This window comes from Diospyros lotus, chromosome 9 (assembly GCF_014633365.1).
Source record: "Diospyros lotus cultivar Yz01 chromosome 9, ASM1463336v1, whole genome shotgun sequence".
Lineage (NCBI taxonomy): Eukaryota > Viridiplantae > Streptophyta > Magnoliopsida > Ericales > Ebenaceae > Diospyros > Diospyros lotus.
The window spans coordinates 12364091-12384535 of record NC_068346.1 but is presented as its reverse complement, the minus strand read 5'-3'; the positions used below and the strand labels follow the sequence as shown (position 1 = coordinate 12384535).

Here is a 20445-nt window from a genome sequence, read left to right as displayed (position 1 = left end):
TTTTTTTTTTATCAATTAAGTAATTAAACTTTCACAAGTGTTCCAATTTAGTGTTTATAGTCAATTAATCGTTAGTATTTTCTTTTGTCAATTGAGTATTTGAACTTTCACTAATTTAGTATCTATTGTTAATTAATTGTTAGTTGGAGTGAGTAAAAGTTCAATTAAATTGAACTAACTAAATTAAACCAATGGAAATGTCGATTTGGTTCAGTTCAGTTAGTTTGTAGGATGATCTAGTTTAATTATATATTTCGATTATTTTAGTTAGTTTGACAAACAAACCCATTTAATCAAAATTGTCTAAATGTGAACAAAATGTTATGATATAATTTGTTTGATTTTTTTTTCTAGAATTGTTAATATTTTGAATTATTATTGACCAAATAAGTTTCATTTAATTTGATCAAGTCAAAATATAAAAATATGCATATTTTAAAAGTTTAATCTCTTTAATAAGTAAGAAACTTTAATTGATTGATTAAGTTATTAAGTCCAAATCGATCGAATGTTCGCCCTAATTATTGACTCACAATAGGTATAAAATTAGTCCATTTTAAAAAGTTCAAAATTAAATCATTTAATGCTAAAACTTTTATCAAATTATTTTATTTTATTTACTTGACTAAATAATGAAAACACGTTAAAATCAAGCCTAAATCTAGGTGTATATAATTCTAGAGGTGATTTTGACCAACTTATATCCATCAATTGATCAAGATTGATTTGTTCAATTGGGTTTGGTACTAACTATAGGGTTTGTTTGGTGTTAGTCTTGTGCTATGGTTGTTATATCATTATGTCATGAAAGTAGTGTTAATAAAAATAACGTTTTATAACTAAGTTAGTAATGTGCTTATTAATATTAAAAATACGTAATAAATATTTGGTTAATATTTTTTTTTATCATCCCTGCAAACATACAAAAATGACAACAAAAATGAAAATTACTATTCATTAAGCGTTTAAATAATTATCTTAAACTAAAGTTCTATTTGTTACGATATAAAATATTTTTAAGTTAAGTATCTTTAAGGGAAAGATATTGTACCAAATATAAAAAATTATATGCCATATGTATAGAAGAGAAATAATAAATATATATTAAAATAATTTCAAAAGTTTATGGGCCAATTTAACCCTCCCTCCGAAGTGAGTGACCAAAATATAAGGGGGAATCTCTAATAAGACATTTCATCGTATTATTAGGTGATTATAATAATAATTAAGAAATATGATTAAACTAAATTGGGGGGCTAATAATCAAAACAGCAAGGAACCTTCCGGATTTCGTCCTCTTGCGGGCATAGCTAGCTAAGCTAAGGTGGGACATCCACCAGTCTAGTCAAGACACGTAGCATCGCGAAGCGAGCCCGCAGCAGCATCACCAGATCATATATATATATATATATCCTCATACATACATAAACCACAATTTTCATTCAATTTGGCGAACAAATCGTACACGCAGCAGCAGCAGCAGCAGCAGCGCAACCTAATTTTGTTAGAGAGAGAGAGAGAGAGAGAGAGAGAGTGTGTGTGTTTGAGATGATACCAACAACTGCCCACCTGTACTTGTTGCTGTGGTTTTTGAGTAAATTAAATTGAAAATCATTTTATAGCACAAAAATGTTATTTTGAACAAAGAAAGAAACCACTTTAATTAATTAATGTATTAAAGAATAAATAAAGTATTCCTGATCATTATTATTATTGTAATGTATATAATTATAATTATTATTATTATTATTATTATTATTATTATAGTCTTAAAGCAACAATATATATAAAATTATAAAAAGTAAGTAAAGTGTTAATGTAAGACCCAAAATTATTATTGTTGTTTTTGGAATGAAATGAAATGAACATTAAAGAAGCGATGATAGATAATAAAGGAAAAAGAATTTTAAAGTATATTCAATTCAATGATGACATTTACGATCTCGAGGTCATGAACAAAATTAAATTAGCGCCTATGATTATTATTTATTTATTTATAATTATTACTGTAAATAAATAAATAAACAAATAAACAAACAAGAGGAAATGCGTTAACTAACCGGCTGTGGAGTGCCAGGGTGTCCTCGGCAATGGCGAAGAAGAAATATCAATCGGGACTTGCTTGTTTTTACTGGCGACACCCCAACAAAGCAACGGATTAGGGCGGATCCCCACCCCCTCTCTCTCTCTCTCTCCTCATCTGTGGCCTCGTCTTTCTCTCATCATTTCTGCGCTTTTCTCTCTCTCTCTCTCTCTCTCTCTCTAATACTCGTCGGTGGCCGCGTAATTTTAGAATCGGGTCTGGTTTTCTGGTCCCTATATTTGCTCCTCCTCCTCCGTTTTTCTTTTTTTTTTCTTTTAATTTTCCCTTTTGGTGGTTTGCGTTCTGCAAAGGCAGGGGCTGGGCGATCTGTTTCTCTCTCTAGCATTTCGGAGGCTCGCCGGAGAGCGGCGTCGCTCGCCGGAGGCTCCATGAATTCTGCCTGGACCGTCTGAATCGTCCGGCGAGGGGAGGGAGGGAGGCCGAGACGCTCAGATACATGCAGGGAAATTATGATGAATTAAAAAAATGGGGGAACACATGTGGTTAACGTGCAATGTGGGAAAAAATTACAGGAGAGACAAGGCATCGTCGTTTTGGAGGTTCTTGCACGCCACAGATGCCTAGATCTCTTCTTTTTCAATTCCAATTTCCTGCTTTACTTGCCTTTTCCTCTATAATCCATTCTGATTTCTCTCTCTCTCTCTCTCGCCCTTTGCCCTCCTTGCCTTTTCCTTGTATAAATTCTTCTCCATGTCTTTTTGTCTTTAAGTTCTGAGTCTACCAGAGATGGCGTTCGTGATCGTAATTTGAATCCAAAGGTGCGTGCTTTTTTTCTGCTTGAATTCTCTTTGCTTTTGATCCTACAGGTATTTTACGAGTCGATGATCCTTTGAATGGTTGAGATTGGTGTCGGTAGCTTTACTTTATCTAGCAATGGATTCTGTGGCCATTGCCTATTGAATTGGGGTCTCTTCCTTGTCTCATCGATTTAAGGCTGAATTTTCCTTCTTGGACGCTTTGATTCTAATTTTTCTCGCAAGAAAAATTAATAAACAAAAATGTAAGATTAGGACAGCACCTGCATTCGCATTTCTCAGAAACGAAAAATTAGTTTGGCAGCTTTCAGAAATATTTATTCCACTCTATGTTAACTACTTGAAATCCTTAGCTCAATTCTCTTAGGATGCTTATATTTCAGCAAACAATTTTCTGGGGCTCAAGCTGCCTTCTTATTGGAATTTAGGCTTCTTTTTTTACTATGATTCTTGTGTTGTAAAAAGAAATTAAATTCACCATGAATATTTGATTTCCTTTGCTTATTTTCTGCCACCCTCCCCACCCTTATATTGGGTATGCTTATTTACCGTTCTTCTCTAGATCAAAACATGGTGAAGATATCTAACATTTTTAGCCCATTTATATCTTTGTGAGTATGGCTTATAGAAAATTTCAGGTAGATTTCTTTTTGTTCTGACTATTTATCTTTCATTTTGTTGATTGAGAGAATCTTGACTTTCTAGATCCTATTAACGGATTTTATGTGCACTCTTCAGGATTTCTGCCCCAAAGCTGGAAACTTTTCAATTTCAATACAATTGATGAACAGTCTACCACGTTTGTGTTTTTGTTTTTGATTCTGGCTGCACAATGCCATCCAAAAAAATGCACCCAACTGGCTTGTCATCATCATCTTTCTTCTCCAACGAAGTAGGTGTTCCTAATGAGGTAGTGATATGTAGATAAATTATATTCTCTATGAGTAGTTATATCACATGTGTAAGCTTATAGTGAGGAACTCAATTTTTCTTCAAGTTCAGCCTTCAGTTCTTAGACTGACTTTCTTAAATTCTGTCATTACATTTTTGCTTTAGCATATTTTTATTCCAGTTATCATTTATCTCTTCTATTTTCATACTTGGCAGAGACAGATTGGGTTTTGGAGGTCAGAAACAATGCACGATCAATTTGGTGAGTAGCATGTCTGATCTATTCAATTTCAATGCTTGTGCTCTTAGCGGAATAGTTATTCTATGGGTCAGGAACAATGCTGTTCTACCAACAAGAATTGGAGACATTAGGTAATTATGAGACATACTATCTATGGTGTAAAAGAAATAGTTTCGGGTAACTATGGTGTCTAAATAAATGGTTTGGGGGTAAGCCCATGGAAGAATTTCTGATGGAGAGAAGAGTAATTTTATCTTTTTATATTATTGTTAATATACTCATCATATTTTATTGTATAACGGGGCCAAGTATGTAGAAGAACTATTCAAATATTGGGTTGGCATTGGGTTTGAACACAAAAACTTTCGCATCAACTCATTTAAACCATTAATCTATTAGAGAGGAGTGATTTTAGCCTTTTATTTTGTTACTTAAACTCAGAGCAATCATTTTTATAGTTTAATTTAGAAATTTAGCTAGTAATAGTTGGTCAATGACATGCCCGTTCTTCACATGAATACAGGTTACCTGTACTAGGTGACAAATTAGTGATGGGCATGGATCGGATTGGTTACAACTTTTAGGATAATTGTAATCATAACCATAGCTGTGACGTAACCTCCATAGCCTTGTTCATAACCAACTGATAACCCTAACTGCCAGAATTATCCATAACCGTGCTACATAAATAAAATTCTAACAACAAATAAAATAATACAAAAAATAACTAAAAAGAAACTTTTCTTACAGTTGGCAGTGGATAATAACTTAAAAGAAACAATAACGGTTATGGTTTGATGCATACGGTTACCAGTGGACAGAGGTTCTGTCAGTGTATCTTGAGATTGGAACTAGTTTTGTTAGCGCCCTTCCATCAAGTTTGTTTTGTTGTCTTGTTAGTGTTCTTCCATGGGGCTGGGTCTTGATTCTTGCTCTGGCCATATGCAGCCTGGACGTGGTTGTTTAGCCTGGGCAATTCCCAGCTGGTTTTTGGGTCTTTCTTCTGTATAGTTTTTTTGTCCTTTTAACAAAGCATTAATTACCAAAAAACAAGGACCTTAAACACCAAAAATAGATAAATAATAATCTAAACAACATTAACGTATAAACAAAATTATACAACAATTTATGTGCTACAACAAATAAATAAAATTATAGTAACTAATATTATTTAGGTTACAGTTACGGTTTTCTTGTTATGGTTATGAATAAATTTTTCATAATTGTAACCGTAACTATAGCCGCCTTGTTGGTTTCACCATGTCAACTAAGTGATGGAACACAACTATATCAATTATCTTCATTCATCGCCATCTCATGAAACTTCTTCATATGAAGATGGTGTTGAAACTTCATTTCCTCATTACTCCGCTAGGGGATGTTATCCACTGTTGGTCCCAAGCCCGGATAAAGGAGGAGGGTTGCGTTAGGTAGCCGACAACTAGCGTAAAATCTAGTCGGATCCAAATATGAATTCTAGACAAACTATCTGTTGGGGCGTAACCCACATGGAAGTCTAGAATTCATGTAGCCGACCCCACATAGTGGGATAAAAGCTGGATATGTTATTGTTGTTGTTGTTGTAATATGAAACTTGAGAAACATATATGATTACGATTTTAACTGCTGGTTTTTACATGTCCAAGCTATCTTAATTATGCCGTGCACATCATGTTACTGTGTGAAACATATTTATAATATGAAACCAATTTTCTTCTTTTGCTCCTACATAATTATGTACTTCCTGAATTAGTAGGGCATTTCATTCTTCATGAAGATGATAGTCAATTATCCTTCTAAATTTACCCAAGCAGCACCAACGATTAAAGCGCAACACTACACTTACCTCCTACCATCATTGTGGTTACAGATACGCTTTTTAACTGAGAGAAACGGACATAGTTATGGTTATGGATTTTTTTCTCAGTTTTAGCCGCATTGTTTTTACGTGGCTCTGATAAGGTAGTGCTGGGGCTGCTAGTAAAGAGTGTCCTAGTGCATGATATTCCCTACGTTGCAAGGTTTGGTGGCAGAGGGTGATTTTTTGTATCCAACTACCTTCCCCCGCAGATCTGTTTTCACAACTTGAAGCCGTGACTTTCTAGTCTCAATAGAGCAACCTTACTGTTGCTCTGAAGGTTAACCCTTCGTGGGGTTGCTGATAGACTTGAAAAATATATATTTATGTTTTGATTTGATTTTTGCACCAATGCAGCATGTTCAATTATTGCATTGCACTGAATGCTGCCAATGTTACTTTCTCCTTAAACATTGTTTTCTTTGAGCCTGATCAGATGATCCTTGCTACTAGCAACCAATGATTAATTTAGGAATCCTTTTCTACTGTGCTTAGTGATTTGGTTTTACTGGGAGAAATAAGAAATGACACTCTGAAAAGCATAATTTATGCAGTTGTTATATTTGAGTTGAGGCAGTGAAGAATTTCAGAAGAATTGCTGAGCACCAAACTGTAGTTGGTCAACCTACAACTGGAAATATATAGATAACAACAGCAACATACCAAGCCTTTATCCCACTATATGCGGGGTTGGCTACATGATTTCTAACTTTTTATTCATGTCTATCTATCACCTTATATTTTCTAAGACCTATATAATTAATATCAAACCTAGTTGTCTCCCACCAAGTTTGTCTTGCTCTTCCTCAGCTTCTTTTGCTAAATACTTATTCCATGCCACCCACCACCCTCATAGGAGCCTCTATTGGCCTTCTTCTCACATGACCAAACAATCTCAATCATGTCCTACACATGTTATCTTCAATAGGGACCACATATCCATCTTATAGGTGTCTTATAAAATAGATTGATACTCTGAAATAATTTGAACTGATTGAAATCTTAAAAATGGAGGGAGAAAAAATGGGATAGAAAATGAGAGGAAGAAGTTGAATTCAGGAGTTAACTATACCTGTTCAGCTGATCCATAAAATCTGAATGTACTAAATCAGTGATGTTCTTCATTTGCTTGTTGGCAGTAAGATTCTCCTGCCTTCTGTCAGGACATAGCCTTTTGGAAACCATTTAATGAATTTTTTTAATGTAGATTTATTTAATTTTAGTTTTAATGTAAAAGATTTATAATTCTTTTTTTTATACCATAATGTGGCACTGCCCAATGAACTGCAAGATATACTGAATGAATTCTCATTGTGTTTCTGCATTTCAAAGGCCTACAAGTTAGGCTGTAGCCTGCAGGCCTTTTGAGATGTTCCTTGAACTAATCTTTTCCCATGCAAATGCTATCTATGTTCAGGTATAAAGATGGATGCAGTATTGGGAACTGCAGGTAGAAATTCAGCTGCTTCGTCACCTTTTTCCGAGAAACCAATTTCATTTGAATCTCAAATGGTGAAGGACCAGAAAGTTAGCTTCAGAAACAATGTGGTGGGGGCCCAGAGAGCAGCCAGTCACGGCAGCTTTCAAAAGCCTGTTGGCCATGATCTGGGAATGAGATCTAATTTAAGTACAGAGCCAGAATCTTGTTTCATGACACGTGACCAACATGTTATGGGCACTCAGTATGAGAATGGTCTCTTCTCAAGCTCACTTTCAGAATTATTTAGCAGAAAGTGTAAGCCTCCAAAAACAAGAAAAATCCCGCTGCTAATTGCTGTTGATTTATTTAGAGATCTCTCAGCTTGTGCTTGCTGACATACTTGGAACTCTTAAATTTCTCTTCAGCAACTGTTTTGTAAAGCTAGTGATAGTTGCTGATTAATTGATAGGATTCCTTATTTTTATTATGATATGGGTTCTGTCATGCAGTGAGATTAACATCAAATCAGGCTCTGTATGGGCATTCTGTTGGTGCTTCTGCTGCCCAGTATGAGGAAGAAGAACCTTGCGAATCACTTGAGGAAATTGAGGCACAAACTATTGGGAATCTCCTCCCTGATGATGATGACTTGCTTTCTGGGGTGACTGACGGGCTTGACTATGTGGGCCAACCCAATGCTGGAGAAGATATTGAAGAGTTGGACCTTTTCAGCAATGTTGGAGGGATGGACTTAGGAGAAGACAGCTTCCCTCGTGGACAGAGAGATTCTGAATTTTCTGGAGCAAATCCTCAGCTGGGGGAATCAGTTGGTTCATTTGCTGCAGAACATCCTTCTCGAACACTTTTTGTTCGAAATATAAATAGCAATGTTGAAGATTCTGAGTTACAGGCTCTCTTTGAGGTGTGCTCTTTTGGTATCTTTATTCTGATGTTGTAATTCACAATTCGTACATGTCTTGAGTATTTTGCACACTTGTTGATTTCTATTATCATGTTATTTTCAGCAATATGGCAATATCCGTACACTTTATACAGCATGCAAGCATAGGGGCTTTGTAATGATATCATATTATGACATTAGAGCAGCCAGAAGTGCTATGAGAGAGCTTCAGAACAAACCATTGAGACGTAGGAAGCTTGACATACATTTCTCAATTCCGAAGGTACCATTCTTCTCCATTCATCCTTATGAATGCATCCATTAGGTTTTGATTTTCTTCTCTTGTAACTACCAACTCTGTTGCTCAGCTTCTTCTGGCTTTCTTCTGACAGGACAACCCTTCAGAGAAAGATATTAACCAAGGGACTCTTGTGATTTTTAACCTTGATTCTTCGGTTTCAAATGAGGAACTCCATCAAATTTTTGGCATCTATGGTGAAATTAAGGAGGTTAGATTGTTTTCCAGTTTTCTGTGTTGGAATCAAAAGCTCCGTTCACCTTTCAATGATTTGTCAATGCCTGTTTAAAATTGCAGATCAGCGAGAATCCACGCAGAAATCATCACAAATTTATAGAATTTTATGATATTAGGGCTGCGGAGAATGCTCGTTGTGCATTGAACAGGAGTGATATTGCTGGGAAGCGGATTAAGCTCGAACCAAGCTGTCCTGGGGGTGCTAGACAGTGGTAGTTTCCGATCTCAATCCTGCTGCTTTGCCTCATTAACTTTGATTTCTTATTCTTTAACTACAACTCCTTGGTTCATTTTCTTTATTCTTCTTGGCCTACTCTGGATCGGGTCTCCCTGACCCATATTGTAGTCATGAGTCAAGGATCAAAATCTTTTCTCATACAGAGACTGAAATGGTAAAAAACAAATTGGAAAAGTGAGAAATTGTTTGGAAAAACTTAAATCTAATGTGAACTTAATTATTAAGTAATTGAATAATTTTTATATTCAAATATCGATTTTCATATAGATGACAAGTTCAGAAGTAAATTCAACCTTGTTATATTAGTAAGGTAAAAGTTAATTATTTGTACCTGCAATTTTAGATGTTAAAACATAAATAAGGTTCCAATGAAATAAAATTTATGAGGATAACAAATAATTATGATATTAAATTGTAAATATATTTCAATCAAATCCCAAATGCCTGGGTGGTTCTTAATTTTCTTCTCTATAACATTAAGAATGAAGTTCAACGAAACACAATAAATTGTAAAAACTTGGAGTCCAAAAGTTTTACTAGTTGTATGGTAGGGTTCACAAATTGGTGCGGTAGTAGGTTAACCAACATTTTGATGACAACAGTTGTATGAAAAATGGTAGTTACCTGTAATAACAGAGAGAAGAATAAGTGATGTTCAACTTCTACTTTCTACCTCACCTCTACATTTTCTCTAACTTTCTAATACATTATTAATTTTCCCCCTTCACCCATATTCTTATACTGCAGAAATAAATAAACAAAAATGCTTTTTATTTTCTGAATGTTTTATAATATTCCAGTGACTTCTGGCATGTTTTGCTGGAAAGATAGGAATTTTGTTTTTCTGGTAAAATCTTCTGTTGTTTTCAAGGAAATGGAAATGTTTCTGTTTTTAACTCACTTTCCCCTCCCTTTAGGTCTTTGGACCTCCAATATACTGAAACAAAGATGTTTTCTAATCCCATCAACAGTTATCTGGCCCATTGGCTCCCCCTAAAAAAAAAAAAATTCGGATCTCTCACTGCTAAGCTCAGCATGTGGTGATATTAAATATGAGTTGCCTATTTTTGTTTTATGCAGATTTATGCTGTTGATATTAAATATGAGTTGCTTATTTTTGTTTTATGCTGATTTTACTTTGTGAGCTTTATGTAAACTTTTCTTTTCCTTTTATTGCCCTGTTTCCAATGCAGGTTGTTACCACTCTTTCCTCCAGAAACTGAACAAGATGAGTCTGGTGCATATCTTCAGCAAAGTATCTCACCCAGTAACTCAATGACAGGATTTTCTGGTATGATTACTGTTAATGTAAATATGTTGTGTTACCTTTGGATAAAAATGAAAATTATAGATATGGAGTTTACTCTGTGTAGATTGTATAGGACAATTCCTTTGCATTGCCTAAAAATATTTTGTATACAGGGCCACTTTTACATGGAGGAATCGCATCTTCTGGAATGGATAATGGAATTGTCCCAGGAGTACATTCTACGACTCGAGCCCTTGTTAGTTCAGCCCTGGAAAATATGTCCAGACATGGAATTTCATCTAGTGTTCCTAATGGGTTCTCTTCCCTGGTGAGAGTTGAATCACTTGGCAACCAATGCAGTCTCCCTGACTCTGGCCAATCACAGGGCCAGCTAAAAGTTGATTTCCAGGGAATTCCTACTTATCCTCATTCACTTCCAGAATATCATGATGGTTTAACTAACGGTGTTAACTCCAATTCTTCGGGCATGACTGCAAATATTAAAGCAAGGCCATCTGAAAGAATTGAGAACTGGCAGTTCTGTAGACTAAGCCCAAATGGCAGGCATCCATTTGAACTGAATGATGCTGGTAAGTGCTATGGATAACTTTATATCATCTTTCTGTTCTGTAGCTATCTGTTTTTTGTTATTTGAGTCGCTTTCAGGTTATTTTATACTAGTGATGGCATTTTGTATAACACAATATACAAGAAAACAATAAAGAAAAAAAGGTTTTCTAGAATAATTCCAAGCCAATCTTCTGACATTATAATTTTACTTGTAATTTCTCTCTCAGTTTTTGGTTCTCCTGGAAATGGGAGCTGTCCACCTGCTGGACATCATTATATGTGGAATAGTTCACCTCGTCCTCAGCCTCAAGGCTTGATGTGGCCAAATTCTCCAACATTTGTAAATGGCGTTCATCCCCCTCCCAGGTTGCATGCACTTCCCAGAGCACCATCTCATATGCTGAACAATCTTTTACCCATAAATAATCACCACGTAGGATCAGCACCATCTGTTAATCCTTCTCTCTGGGACAGACGACATACCTATGCTGGGGAATCCCCTGATGCTTCTGGCTTTCATCCGGGTTCTCTTGGGAATGTGAGAATTTCTGGTAACTCACCCCATCATTTGGAATTTATTTCCCCAAACATCTTTCCACATGTCAGTGGAAACTGCATGGAACTGTCTATTCCCTCCAACAGTGTTGGATTGCACTCCCCCCATCAGAGGTGCCTGATGTTTCCTGGCCGAGGCCAAATGATTCCCATGATGAGCTCATTTGATTCTCCAAATGAACGGGCTAGAAGCCGTAGAAATGAAGGTGGTTCTAACCAGGTTGACAACAAGAAGCAATTTGAACTTGACATTGAGCGCATAATGCGAGGGGAAGACAACCGGACTACGCTTATGATAAAGAACATTCCTAACAAGTATGTTGTACCTAAATATATATATTATTTATTGGATTTCTTTGAATTGTTATCTTATCTTGACAAGTTAATATATCTTAGATATACTTCAAAGATGCTGTTAGCTGCAATTGACGAACGCCATCGGGGAACTTATGACTTCATTTATCTACCCATTGATTTTAAGGCAAGTGAATTTTATAGGAGTTATTTGATTCTTTGTAGATTCTTTAAGTTAATTTTTGGGTTCCAAATAATTGAATAACCGTTTGCCTTTCCTTTTTGTGTAGAATAAATGCAATGTTGGTTATGCATTCATCAATATGACTGATCCTTCCTTGATTATCCCATTCTACCAGGTTTGTTTTATTAACGGTTAAAGGATACCTTCTCTCTCTCTCTCTCTCACACACACACACACACACACAGTTCTTTTCAAATACTTGTTGTTTGTAATTTAATGAGGAATATATAAATAAATTTTGGTAAGTGATGAGAAGACTAGTTTACAAGAAGAAAATCCACTCTTCACAGGCATTTAATGGAAAGAAATGGGAGAAGTTTAACAGCGAAAAGGTTGCATCACTTGCTTATGCTCGCATACAGGGAAAAGCTGCACTAATTGCCCATTTCCAGAACTCTAGCTTGATGAATGAGGATAAACGATGCCGTCCTATCCTCTTCAACACCGATGGACCCAATGCAGGTGATCAGGTACGGACATTAGCAAATGATCATTTTGAAAGACTTAGGTTTTAGAGCTATCCAAATTAATTTATTCAAAAGCATGTTCAGAAGCTTAACATGATGATGCCTTGTCAAGTTGGTGTTCATTCTGTCAAATATTTAGGCTCTGTTTGTTTTGACATAAAACATTTTTCGTTTGGTACATAATTTACTTGAGAATATTTTACGCACAAATTTATTTTCATGTATATATAGATAGATACATATGATCAAAAAGTGTTATGATGGAAGGAAAGATAGTTTACTAGTGTTGGTGTGAATGGAAACATGATTTACTGAAATTGAATTGGTAATTCATTTTTTCCATTTTGAGGTAAAATATTTTGTCATCCAAATACTAGAAAACAAGTAAAAGATGTTCCCAAAAAATGTTTTACGTTGAAAAAAACAAAGCCTGATGTTTATGGTTTTAGGGCTATTACATGTCGTGAAATTCTTGTTGCCAAATGTTGCTATTACGTGTCGTGAAATAAGAGTTGCTATTCCTATTTCATAGCCCTATTTCATGGCTTTAGGGCTATTCTTGTTGCCAAATCTTGTATAATATAATTGCTATTCTTTTGTACGTGAAGTCGGAGACATGAAATAGGAATAGCAATTATATTATACCAATAGGAAGCACAAAGAGAACTTAGGTTTGGCTTTTGCTATCTGCAGGTGCCCTTTCCTATGGGTGTCAATGTCCGATCTAGACCCAGCAAAACTCGAGCTATCGCCAGTGAGGATAACCATCAAGAAAGCTCAGCAAATGGGGAGGAATCTGACCCCAGCGATTTGTCTTTAAGGCCTACTAAAGATTCAGACTGTGAGCAAGCAGTTTTCCTTTTTGATGGCACTAACCTTATATAGGAATATATTTAGTTGTAACCACTCCAAATTTTCAGAACATCTTAGGAGTGGTTAATTGAGAGCAGATGAAGCGTTTCCGCAAGCAAGCAAGCAAGCAAGCATCCTGAAATCTAGAGAACAGGTGCTATGATCAAAGCTAAACGAGTACATTGTTTTTTTCCGTTTAAAAATGCGAAAACAATTACACGTGAAGGAGCGACTCTTGGAGCGTTCGAAGTTTTGGAATATGTGGATACATGGGGGGGTTTGAAGGACCAACACTAAACCTGCTACCCTTTCTATATTTTCTGGCAATTTGATTTTCTCCTTTGTTGTTGTTGTTGTTGTTGTTCATGTTGTTGTTGTTAAGAAATGGAGACGAGAAACATGGATCGGTGACCAGAAGTTTTTTGGAAGTGAAAAGCTGTTGCTGATGATGATGATGATGATGATGGTATATACAAAGGGCGATTGGCGTTTGAAGAGGAGGGACTAGGTAGGGAGGGAGGGAGCGAGGGTGCATTGTGTCTTTGCAAAAAGTGGTTGCTTAATTGCCCTCCCATCGCCTTCTCTTCCAAACGCAGATGCTCTGTTTTTGGATTTTGTATGTAACTAGTTATCTCTATTGTTTTGATCTCATAATCTAATTCTGCCTGCTTTATCTATTTACAATTGTCTTCTTCTTCTTCTTCTTCTTCTTCTGGATAATGGATGCTTTTTACACAAGTTTATATATAAACTGTACTACTTTGTTCATTAATTAATTGTTTAGATATTATAATGATATTGATTTTTCAAGGGTAAATTACCAAAAAGAAAAGTGTTAAAAACTTTTAGTATTGTTTTAATTCTATAATAATAAACTTTTAAACTTTCCAATTGTATACTGAATTTTTTACATTTAGTTTTAATTATATAATGAGTTTTCAAAACTGTTAATAATATATATTGAACTTTATGTTTATTTTAATTTTATAAAGAGACGAATTAGTCCTATAGTGATGTAGTTTCAGTCATTGGCATAAAGAATCTGTGATTTAAAAATGGATCAACAGTTACTAAAACTCTTAATTAAGCTAATTAAATCTAACTAAATGAAAAAATTAAAACATTTTAAAAAGTGATTGTCAGATGAAACCCATCGTAAAATTCCTTCATTTCCATCTTTAATAAAGAAGAAGAATAAGAAGAAGATAAAGGAGTATTTTTTTTTTTTTTTTTTTATAATTTCTGAACCCACCCCACCCACTGTTGGTGATCACTGTTTGTTAAGGATGTGTGTCATTACAAAGGGGGAGTGTTGGTTGAGGGCTTGTCCAACATGGGGAATTAAAGAACATTATTCTCTGCTACTTAACTTAGACAAAGGGTACCGATGATGAGTAGATGGAGGAGGGAGGGGGCCTTGAGATTGAGGGCGGTTTGGTGCTCACTGGCTTGGGGCGCAGGCTCTTTGTCATGATGACGAAGAGGTTTGGTGTGTTTGAGGGTGATCGTTAGCAGCCTCAAGAAGATAAAAAGGTTGATGTCGTCTACCAATTTAATTAGATAGATAGGAAGGGGCATGCAGCACATTACACGAAATTATTATATTAATTTCGTCGATTGTTGACGTATAAATTAAATTGAATATTGGATCAAACTAGTTTATTAGCTAGCTAGGGATCCTCCATGGGTCAAATTATTATTATAAGGTTTACCATTCTCTAACAATCATTTTTTTTTATTATTATTTAATTTTTTTTTCAGTTAAAAAAAAAAGAGTAGTTTAAATTGAGAGGGCTAATTATAAGTGACATTAATTATTTTTTGTGACTTTGTCCTCCTCAAATGTTTCTCAACTTCCAGTACTACTCTATATACCAAGAGTGAGTATTACCAGTAGTAGTAGGCTGTGGATGCCCTTTTTTCATCCCATTTTTCCGATCCTCTTTCCAACGCATATATAAAAAAAAAAAAAAAAAAGAAAAGAAAAAAGAGAAGAAAAGAAAGAAAGAAAGAAAGAAAGTGGAGAGATAATCAAGCTCAACTGCAAAACCAATTATAAAGCCCTTGTCTGTAACCCTACTTCTCCTCTCCTCTCCTCTCCTCCACAGACTTACAGATCCTGAAACCTACCTAGGCTAAGTATTTTAGGAAAACGATCAACTTTGTGTGCTTGCTTCACCAATAGGCCGAGCTAGCTAGCTAGCAGGAACCTTGAACATCTCACAAGGTGGATCCTTGGCATGGAAAGAGGGCACTTCCCATGGGGGAGGAGGAGGAGGAGGAAGAGGAGCAGGAGGAAGAAGAGCAGCCCGATGTGTACTTGCCTGAACCCTACACCTCGGTTCTGGCCGAGAAAGACACGGCCACCATGGTTTCGGGCCTCTCTCGCATCATCGGAACTAGTAGTACTCCTGTTCGTCAAGCACCGTCCACGGAGACACAAGCCCAACACCACCCATCTCGCCTCGTCCAACATCAAGGTAACAACCACCTGGCCATAACCTAGCTAGCTAGCTACCTGCTAATGGTAACGCTAGCTGGTGATCAGTTTTGAGTCTCGGAACACCTTCCAAGGATTTGCACCCAATTCCATGCATCTCGACTATCATGTCTCCTCAACTCTTTCTGACTCTCATCGTCTCCCCCGACCTCCCTCTCTACGTATGCATATGTACTAGATGTACACGGGTGCAGCTTTGACCATATATATGTTCTTAGTTTGTCAATTTGATCACGGATTCATCTCTAAATTAAACTAGGGGCCCTCTTTAATATCTCTCTCTTTCTAAGGGAAGAAAGCATCATCATGTCTCATCCAAATTCCACCAAGTCATATGTGTATCTGTGAAGGCAGTCATCCTATTTAATATATATATCGAGGTATATTGCACCTTTGTCGAATGTCAAATCTTCTCGCCCAACCAAACAGGTAGCGTGTGAGAATGGGGCTTCTTCTAACGTCAAGACTCATCTTTCCCACTACAATTAAATGTTGTTTCCCTCCTCCCTTAGCCTTCTTATGTACATACATTTCTATCACATCACTATGGATAGCCTTTAGGATAAAACCAAAAGACAATATTTCTCTGGTTGCCAATGAAATCCTTTTGTTTGAATTCATTGATACCTACTATTTTTGACTCTGTATTCATACGTTCATAACCGTGGCGTGGGTGCATATATGGTTATTCATGAATTTTTGGTCTGTCATTTCACTTCAAAAAATGTTTCATATGCGTTTGTGCGTGTCATAGCCTGTGTCAAAACTCAGTGGTTTTGTTTGAAAAAGATGAAATTAAACTTCATAAAAAAAAGGGGGGCTATACATGCAGGATGAGATGTGGACGTCCATATGCATGTCTAGACACTATCAAAGATGAGCTTATTAATGTGAAGCACATTGTTGATGAGCGCATGCATCGATCATCCATCATATATTAATGTTGGACTACCATGCACAAGCATATGTATATATATATATATAGATAGATACAAATTGAAGTTAGATTTCTGATTTGAATGGTTAATTAATTAATTAGCAGGAAACCAGACGAGAAGACATTATAGGGGAGTAAGACAAAGGCCGTGGGGGAAATGGGCTGCTGAAATTCGCGATCCCAACAAAGCAGCCCGCGTCTGGCTTGGAACCTTCGACACAGCCGAGGACGCAGCCATCGCATACGACGAAGCTGCTCTCCGGTTCAAAGGCACCAAAGCCAAGCTCAATTTTCCCGAACGAGTAGCAGTCCAAGGCTTCCCCTCCAGCGACACTACCAATCCCCGCGGCTATTATTTTGATCAGTCGACTACTGTTCCTCCTCCAACTCCGCCTCTTCCTAATTATTACATGCCTCCACAACCACAAGGAACTATTTATCCCAACCTTATTCAGTACGCTCAGCTTCTCTCAAGCAACGATGCCGATTTCCCTTATTTCACTTCGGCTCTCTACAATCAACCCGCCTTCTCCTCCTCACAGTACTCGTCGTCTTCTTCAACTGCACCGTTTTCCTCGAATCCTCCTGCTCCTCCTCCTCATCATCATCAGCAGCAGCCGCAGCATGAGTTTTTGGGTTTTTCGTCCATGTCCGAAAGCTCCTCCTCCAGTGCTGATCACATTCTCAAGCACGGTCGGTACTCGGGTTCCGGTAACCCAGGTGACGAATAATTTTCTTCATTTAAGTAAGGTTACATATCAGTCTAGACCTCATGGTAGACTCAAACTGGATCCAAATTCCACTACCTAGACTCGGGGACGGGCGATCAATGCATTATTTTACTTAGTGTTGAGTGTGTTTTGAACTACGTTATCAACGAAATATTTGGAGTGTGTGTGTGTGTGTGTGAATTTATGGAGTTGTAATCTTGTGTTAATTAGGCATCATCATGCTGCATGCAGCAGGAGGAGGAAGTAGAGCTTCTCAACCCCACTTCCGTCTGCCTGTCATATCTATCTTTGTACTGCTTGAATATATATATATATGTATCCGGGTCCACCCGAAACTGTTTGTTCAATTGGCTTTATTTATTTGTATTAAAGTTTGCTTGCTTGCTTGCGGGGCATCGGAAAGGAGAAATATATATATGTGTTGATTTGCACGCGGATTCCATGGCGGCTGTATAATCGCCCTCCTGCCTCCTGACTCCTGACTCTGGCCCTGCTTTTCGAGTCTCGCATGGATACAACTTAATTATCGCCCTCCTGACCTGACCTGACCTTTCTTTTTATTTCACTTTTGTTGTGTACTCTCACATTGGACTATTTTTTTTGTTAAGATACCCATTACCCAAAGGGACACATCAATACCTTGCATTGAAAACGTGATCTAATGTAAAAGAAAATGTAATTTATCGAGGATGTTATGTTGTTTGTGTTTGACAATGTAAACAAATTGGAGGAAGGGTTTGAACTCATAGGATTGTAACCTAAAAACTCACCCTTATAAATCTATGATATTCTGTTGTCTTATGTAAATAACATAATAATTTCGTACACTTTAATATAAAAGTAGAGCTAATTATAATTGTAACTTAACTTTTTTGAGTACTTTAAAATTTTTGTGCATCTATTTATTTTTTTGTTTCTCCTTTCTCCTCTCTTGAGAGGTGGAGAGTTAATTACTTGACATTGACAACTCTTGTACAGGATACTCAAATGCATCAACTCAATCCGCTACTTAATTAATTAATTAATTGACAGATGAGATGGGCCAGGAAAAACAGGAAAGATGAAATAATAATAATAATAATAATTAATTGTAAAAGACTTTTCTGTGCATTTTTACTATTTTAAAATATAAAAAGAAAGAATTAAAAAAATCATATTCAATTTAAAAATGAAATAAAAACACAAAATTGAAACCAAAAAAGAAAAAAAAAAAAAAAAAGTGTTACTTGATATAGATTTGTAACTTTGCCTGCAGTGGTAAACCCACCTGCAATCTAACTAGTCATTAGTCATTAGTCATTACCCACCAGCAATTAACAATGATTTTCTGTCCAATTGTGATGGATTGGTTGGTTGGTTGAGTGTAGCAGTTTGTCCACCACTTAGAACTCTTTTAACTTATTGTCCTTCAATTTCTAATTAGTTTTTTAAAATAATAATATTCTTATATTATTTTTTTTTTAATTTTTATATAAAGACAACATCAAAATGTTTTTAACTCCCTAATTATGAGTTAGTAAAATATTTAAATAAAGGCCATCCAATATGATGACTGGGTTGAATTAATAAATAATAATTGATGTTTTAATTAATACTTGTAAAAACAGAACAAATATATTTAACTTATTATAAATAAAAATGCCAGGTAATATATTTTATGATTATTTAATTTGGATAACTGTTGTAAAATGTAATTTAAAAGGAAAAAAAAAAAACAAAATGTCCTGATATATAATCAATCGTTCCTTAAACCCATAAGTCCCAGTCACAAGAACGTGTAGTGAATAGTGAATACCAATTTTGGCCCCCCGTTTTGCACTGAATTTACACCTTATCAAATATGATAGATAGGTTATTTAGTAAATTTTCCAACTCAATCACCCCAAGTAAATGTGTTAGGGTGCGTTTTATTGCTGGAATTTGGGTGGAAAAAAAAATAAATTTCAGGTAATTGAATTGCAGGTAAAATGAATTCTTGAAAATTAAAAATTTAAGCTGTTTGTTTGGTATAATTTTTTACCTAAAAAATGATGTTATTTTTTATCTTTTACTATTTGATTGGTAATATTTTTTATAAAATTTGATTATTTTTATTTTTTATTTCTATACATTTATATTTATCACAAAAAAATTAAAATAACAATAAACATTCTCTGTTTATTAATTTGTGATGAAGAATAATAATAAAATAAAATAAAAATAAACCCAATCAAACAAAGAGTGTTTATTCTTATTCTTCATCACAAATTACAAAACCTACCCTCTCACCCTTTCTCACCCCCAAACCCACTCTTTCATTCTCTCTGTCTCTCTCCCGCATCTCCCTCCTACCATCGCCATTGCTCGGCGTTTCTAAAGGTGCAGAAGATCGGTCATGTCCGACTTTACGACGCTGACGCCAAGTCTTCGTCAGCGTGCCCAACAACCAAATCCTCGCTATCTGCTCCTCCAACCCCATCGTCGCCATCTGGGTCAACTGCAATGTTGTCGTCGTCACTATGAGTCTCTATCTCTCTTTTCTATGGAGATGGCGACGAAGCCTAATATAGAGCTCGTCTTCGGCAGTGGATGATGACTCACAAGAAATCAGAGATGGCGACGAAGCTCGAGTCAGGGCTCGACTTCAATGGTGGATGGCGATGAAGAGGAATGGGACGAAGTCGGCTCGAATGAGAGAGGAAAACTCTAGAGAAATTGAGGTGGACAGAAGCGAGAGAGGTGCTATGCGCAGTGAGTGAATTCTTTGGAAATGAAAAATTACCCCCAGGAAAACCATTTCTAGCAAAAGCGAGAAAAGTGCCTCAAGTGACCGAAAATGAGAATTTAATTTCCTTGAAAAATTTAATTAATCAAACATCATAAAAGTTAGAACTTGGGTGGAAAATAAGCATTTTTCATGAAAAATAAATGTAATCAAACACACATTTAAAGAGAGAGCTCAAATTATATTATGTTTTATGAAATAATTATAATTAAAATTTAACTTATACATCTTTATTTAATTAAATTTATCTCACTTACTCAAGCAAGTAGTGCCTTTGTCAAGTGTTACAAAAATAAAATATATATATATATATATAGATATATACATTAGCCAAGTTCA

At 35.9% G+C, this 20445-nt stretch overlaps 2 protein-coding genes across 5 annotated transcripts; both read left to right on the top strand.

Annotated features, from left to right (window-relative positions):
- The first annotated feature begins 2075 nt into the window (after positions 1-2075).
- Positions 2076-13942, top strand: LOC127810070 (protein MEI2-like 4). Of its 4 annotated transcripts, XM_052349308.1 has the most exons (16): positions 2076-2862; positions 3598-3769; positions 3967-4012; positions 7267-7584; positions 7779-8191; positions 8295-8453; positions 8563-8679; positions 8766-8917; positions 10137-10234; positions 10366-10782; positions 10990-11632; positions 11714-11798; positions 11902-11970; positions 12146-12325; positions 13016-13163; positions 13243-13942. In XM_052349308.1, coding segments are annotated over exons 2-16 (2925 nt in total). In that variant the 5' UTR covers positions 2076-2862; positions 3598-3691; the 3' UTR covers positions 13245-13942. The 4 variants fall into 4 exon arrangements, with proteins under 4 accessions (XP_052205268.1, XP_052205266.1, XP_052205267.1 ...); XM_052349306.1 differs by having other exon boundaries at positions 8766-8914; positions 13016-13942; XM_052349307.1 differs by having other exon boundaries at positions 2077-2862; positions 3598-3751; positions 13016-13942.
- A 1176-nt stretch (positions 13943-15118) lies between these two features.
- Positions 15119-17763, top strand: LOC127809457 (ethylene-responsive transcription factor ERF113-like). The gene is made up of 2 exons (XM_052348255.1): positions 15119-15654; positions 16717-17763. The coding sequence occupies exons 1-2, from the start codon at positions 15435-15437 to the stop codon at positions 17340-17342; spliced, it is 846 nt and encodes a 281-aa protein (XP_052204215.1). The 5' UTR covers positions 15119-15434; the 3' UTR covers positions 17343-17763.
- Positions 17764-20445: the final 2682 nt, after the last annotated feature.

Excerpts from the sequence above, each read along its gene's own strand:
- LOC127810070 (XM_052349305.1), top strand. The coding sequence starts at position 3,692 with ATGCCATCCAAAAAAATGCACCCAACTGGCTTGTCATCATCATCTTTC. Across the intron at positions 8,918-10,136 it reads CCTGGGGGTGCTAGACAGTG|GTTGTTACCACTCTTTCCTC; the intron begins GTAGTTTCCGAT and ends TTTCCAATGCAG. Across the intron at positions 12,326-13,015 it reads GACCCAATGCAGGTGATCAG|GTGCCCTTTCCTATGGGTGT; the intron begins GTACGGACATTA and ends TGCTATCTGCAG.
- LOC127809457 (XM_052348255.1), top strand. The coding sequence starts at position 15,435 with ATGGGGGAGGAGGAGGAGGAGGAAGAGGAGCAGGAGGAAGAAGAGCAG. Across the intron at positions 15,655-16,716 it reads TCGCCTCGTCCAACATCAAG|GAAACCAGACGAGAAGACAT; the intron begins GTAACAACCACC and ends ATTAATTAGCAG.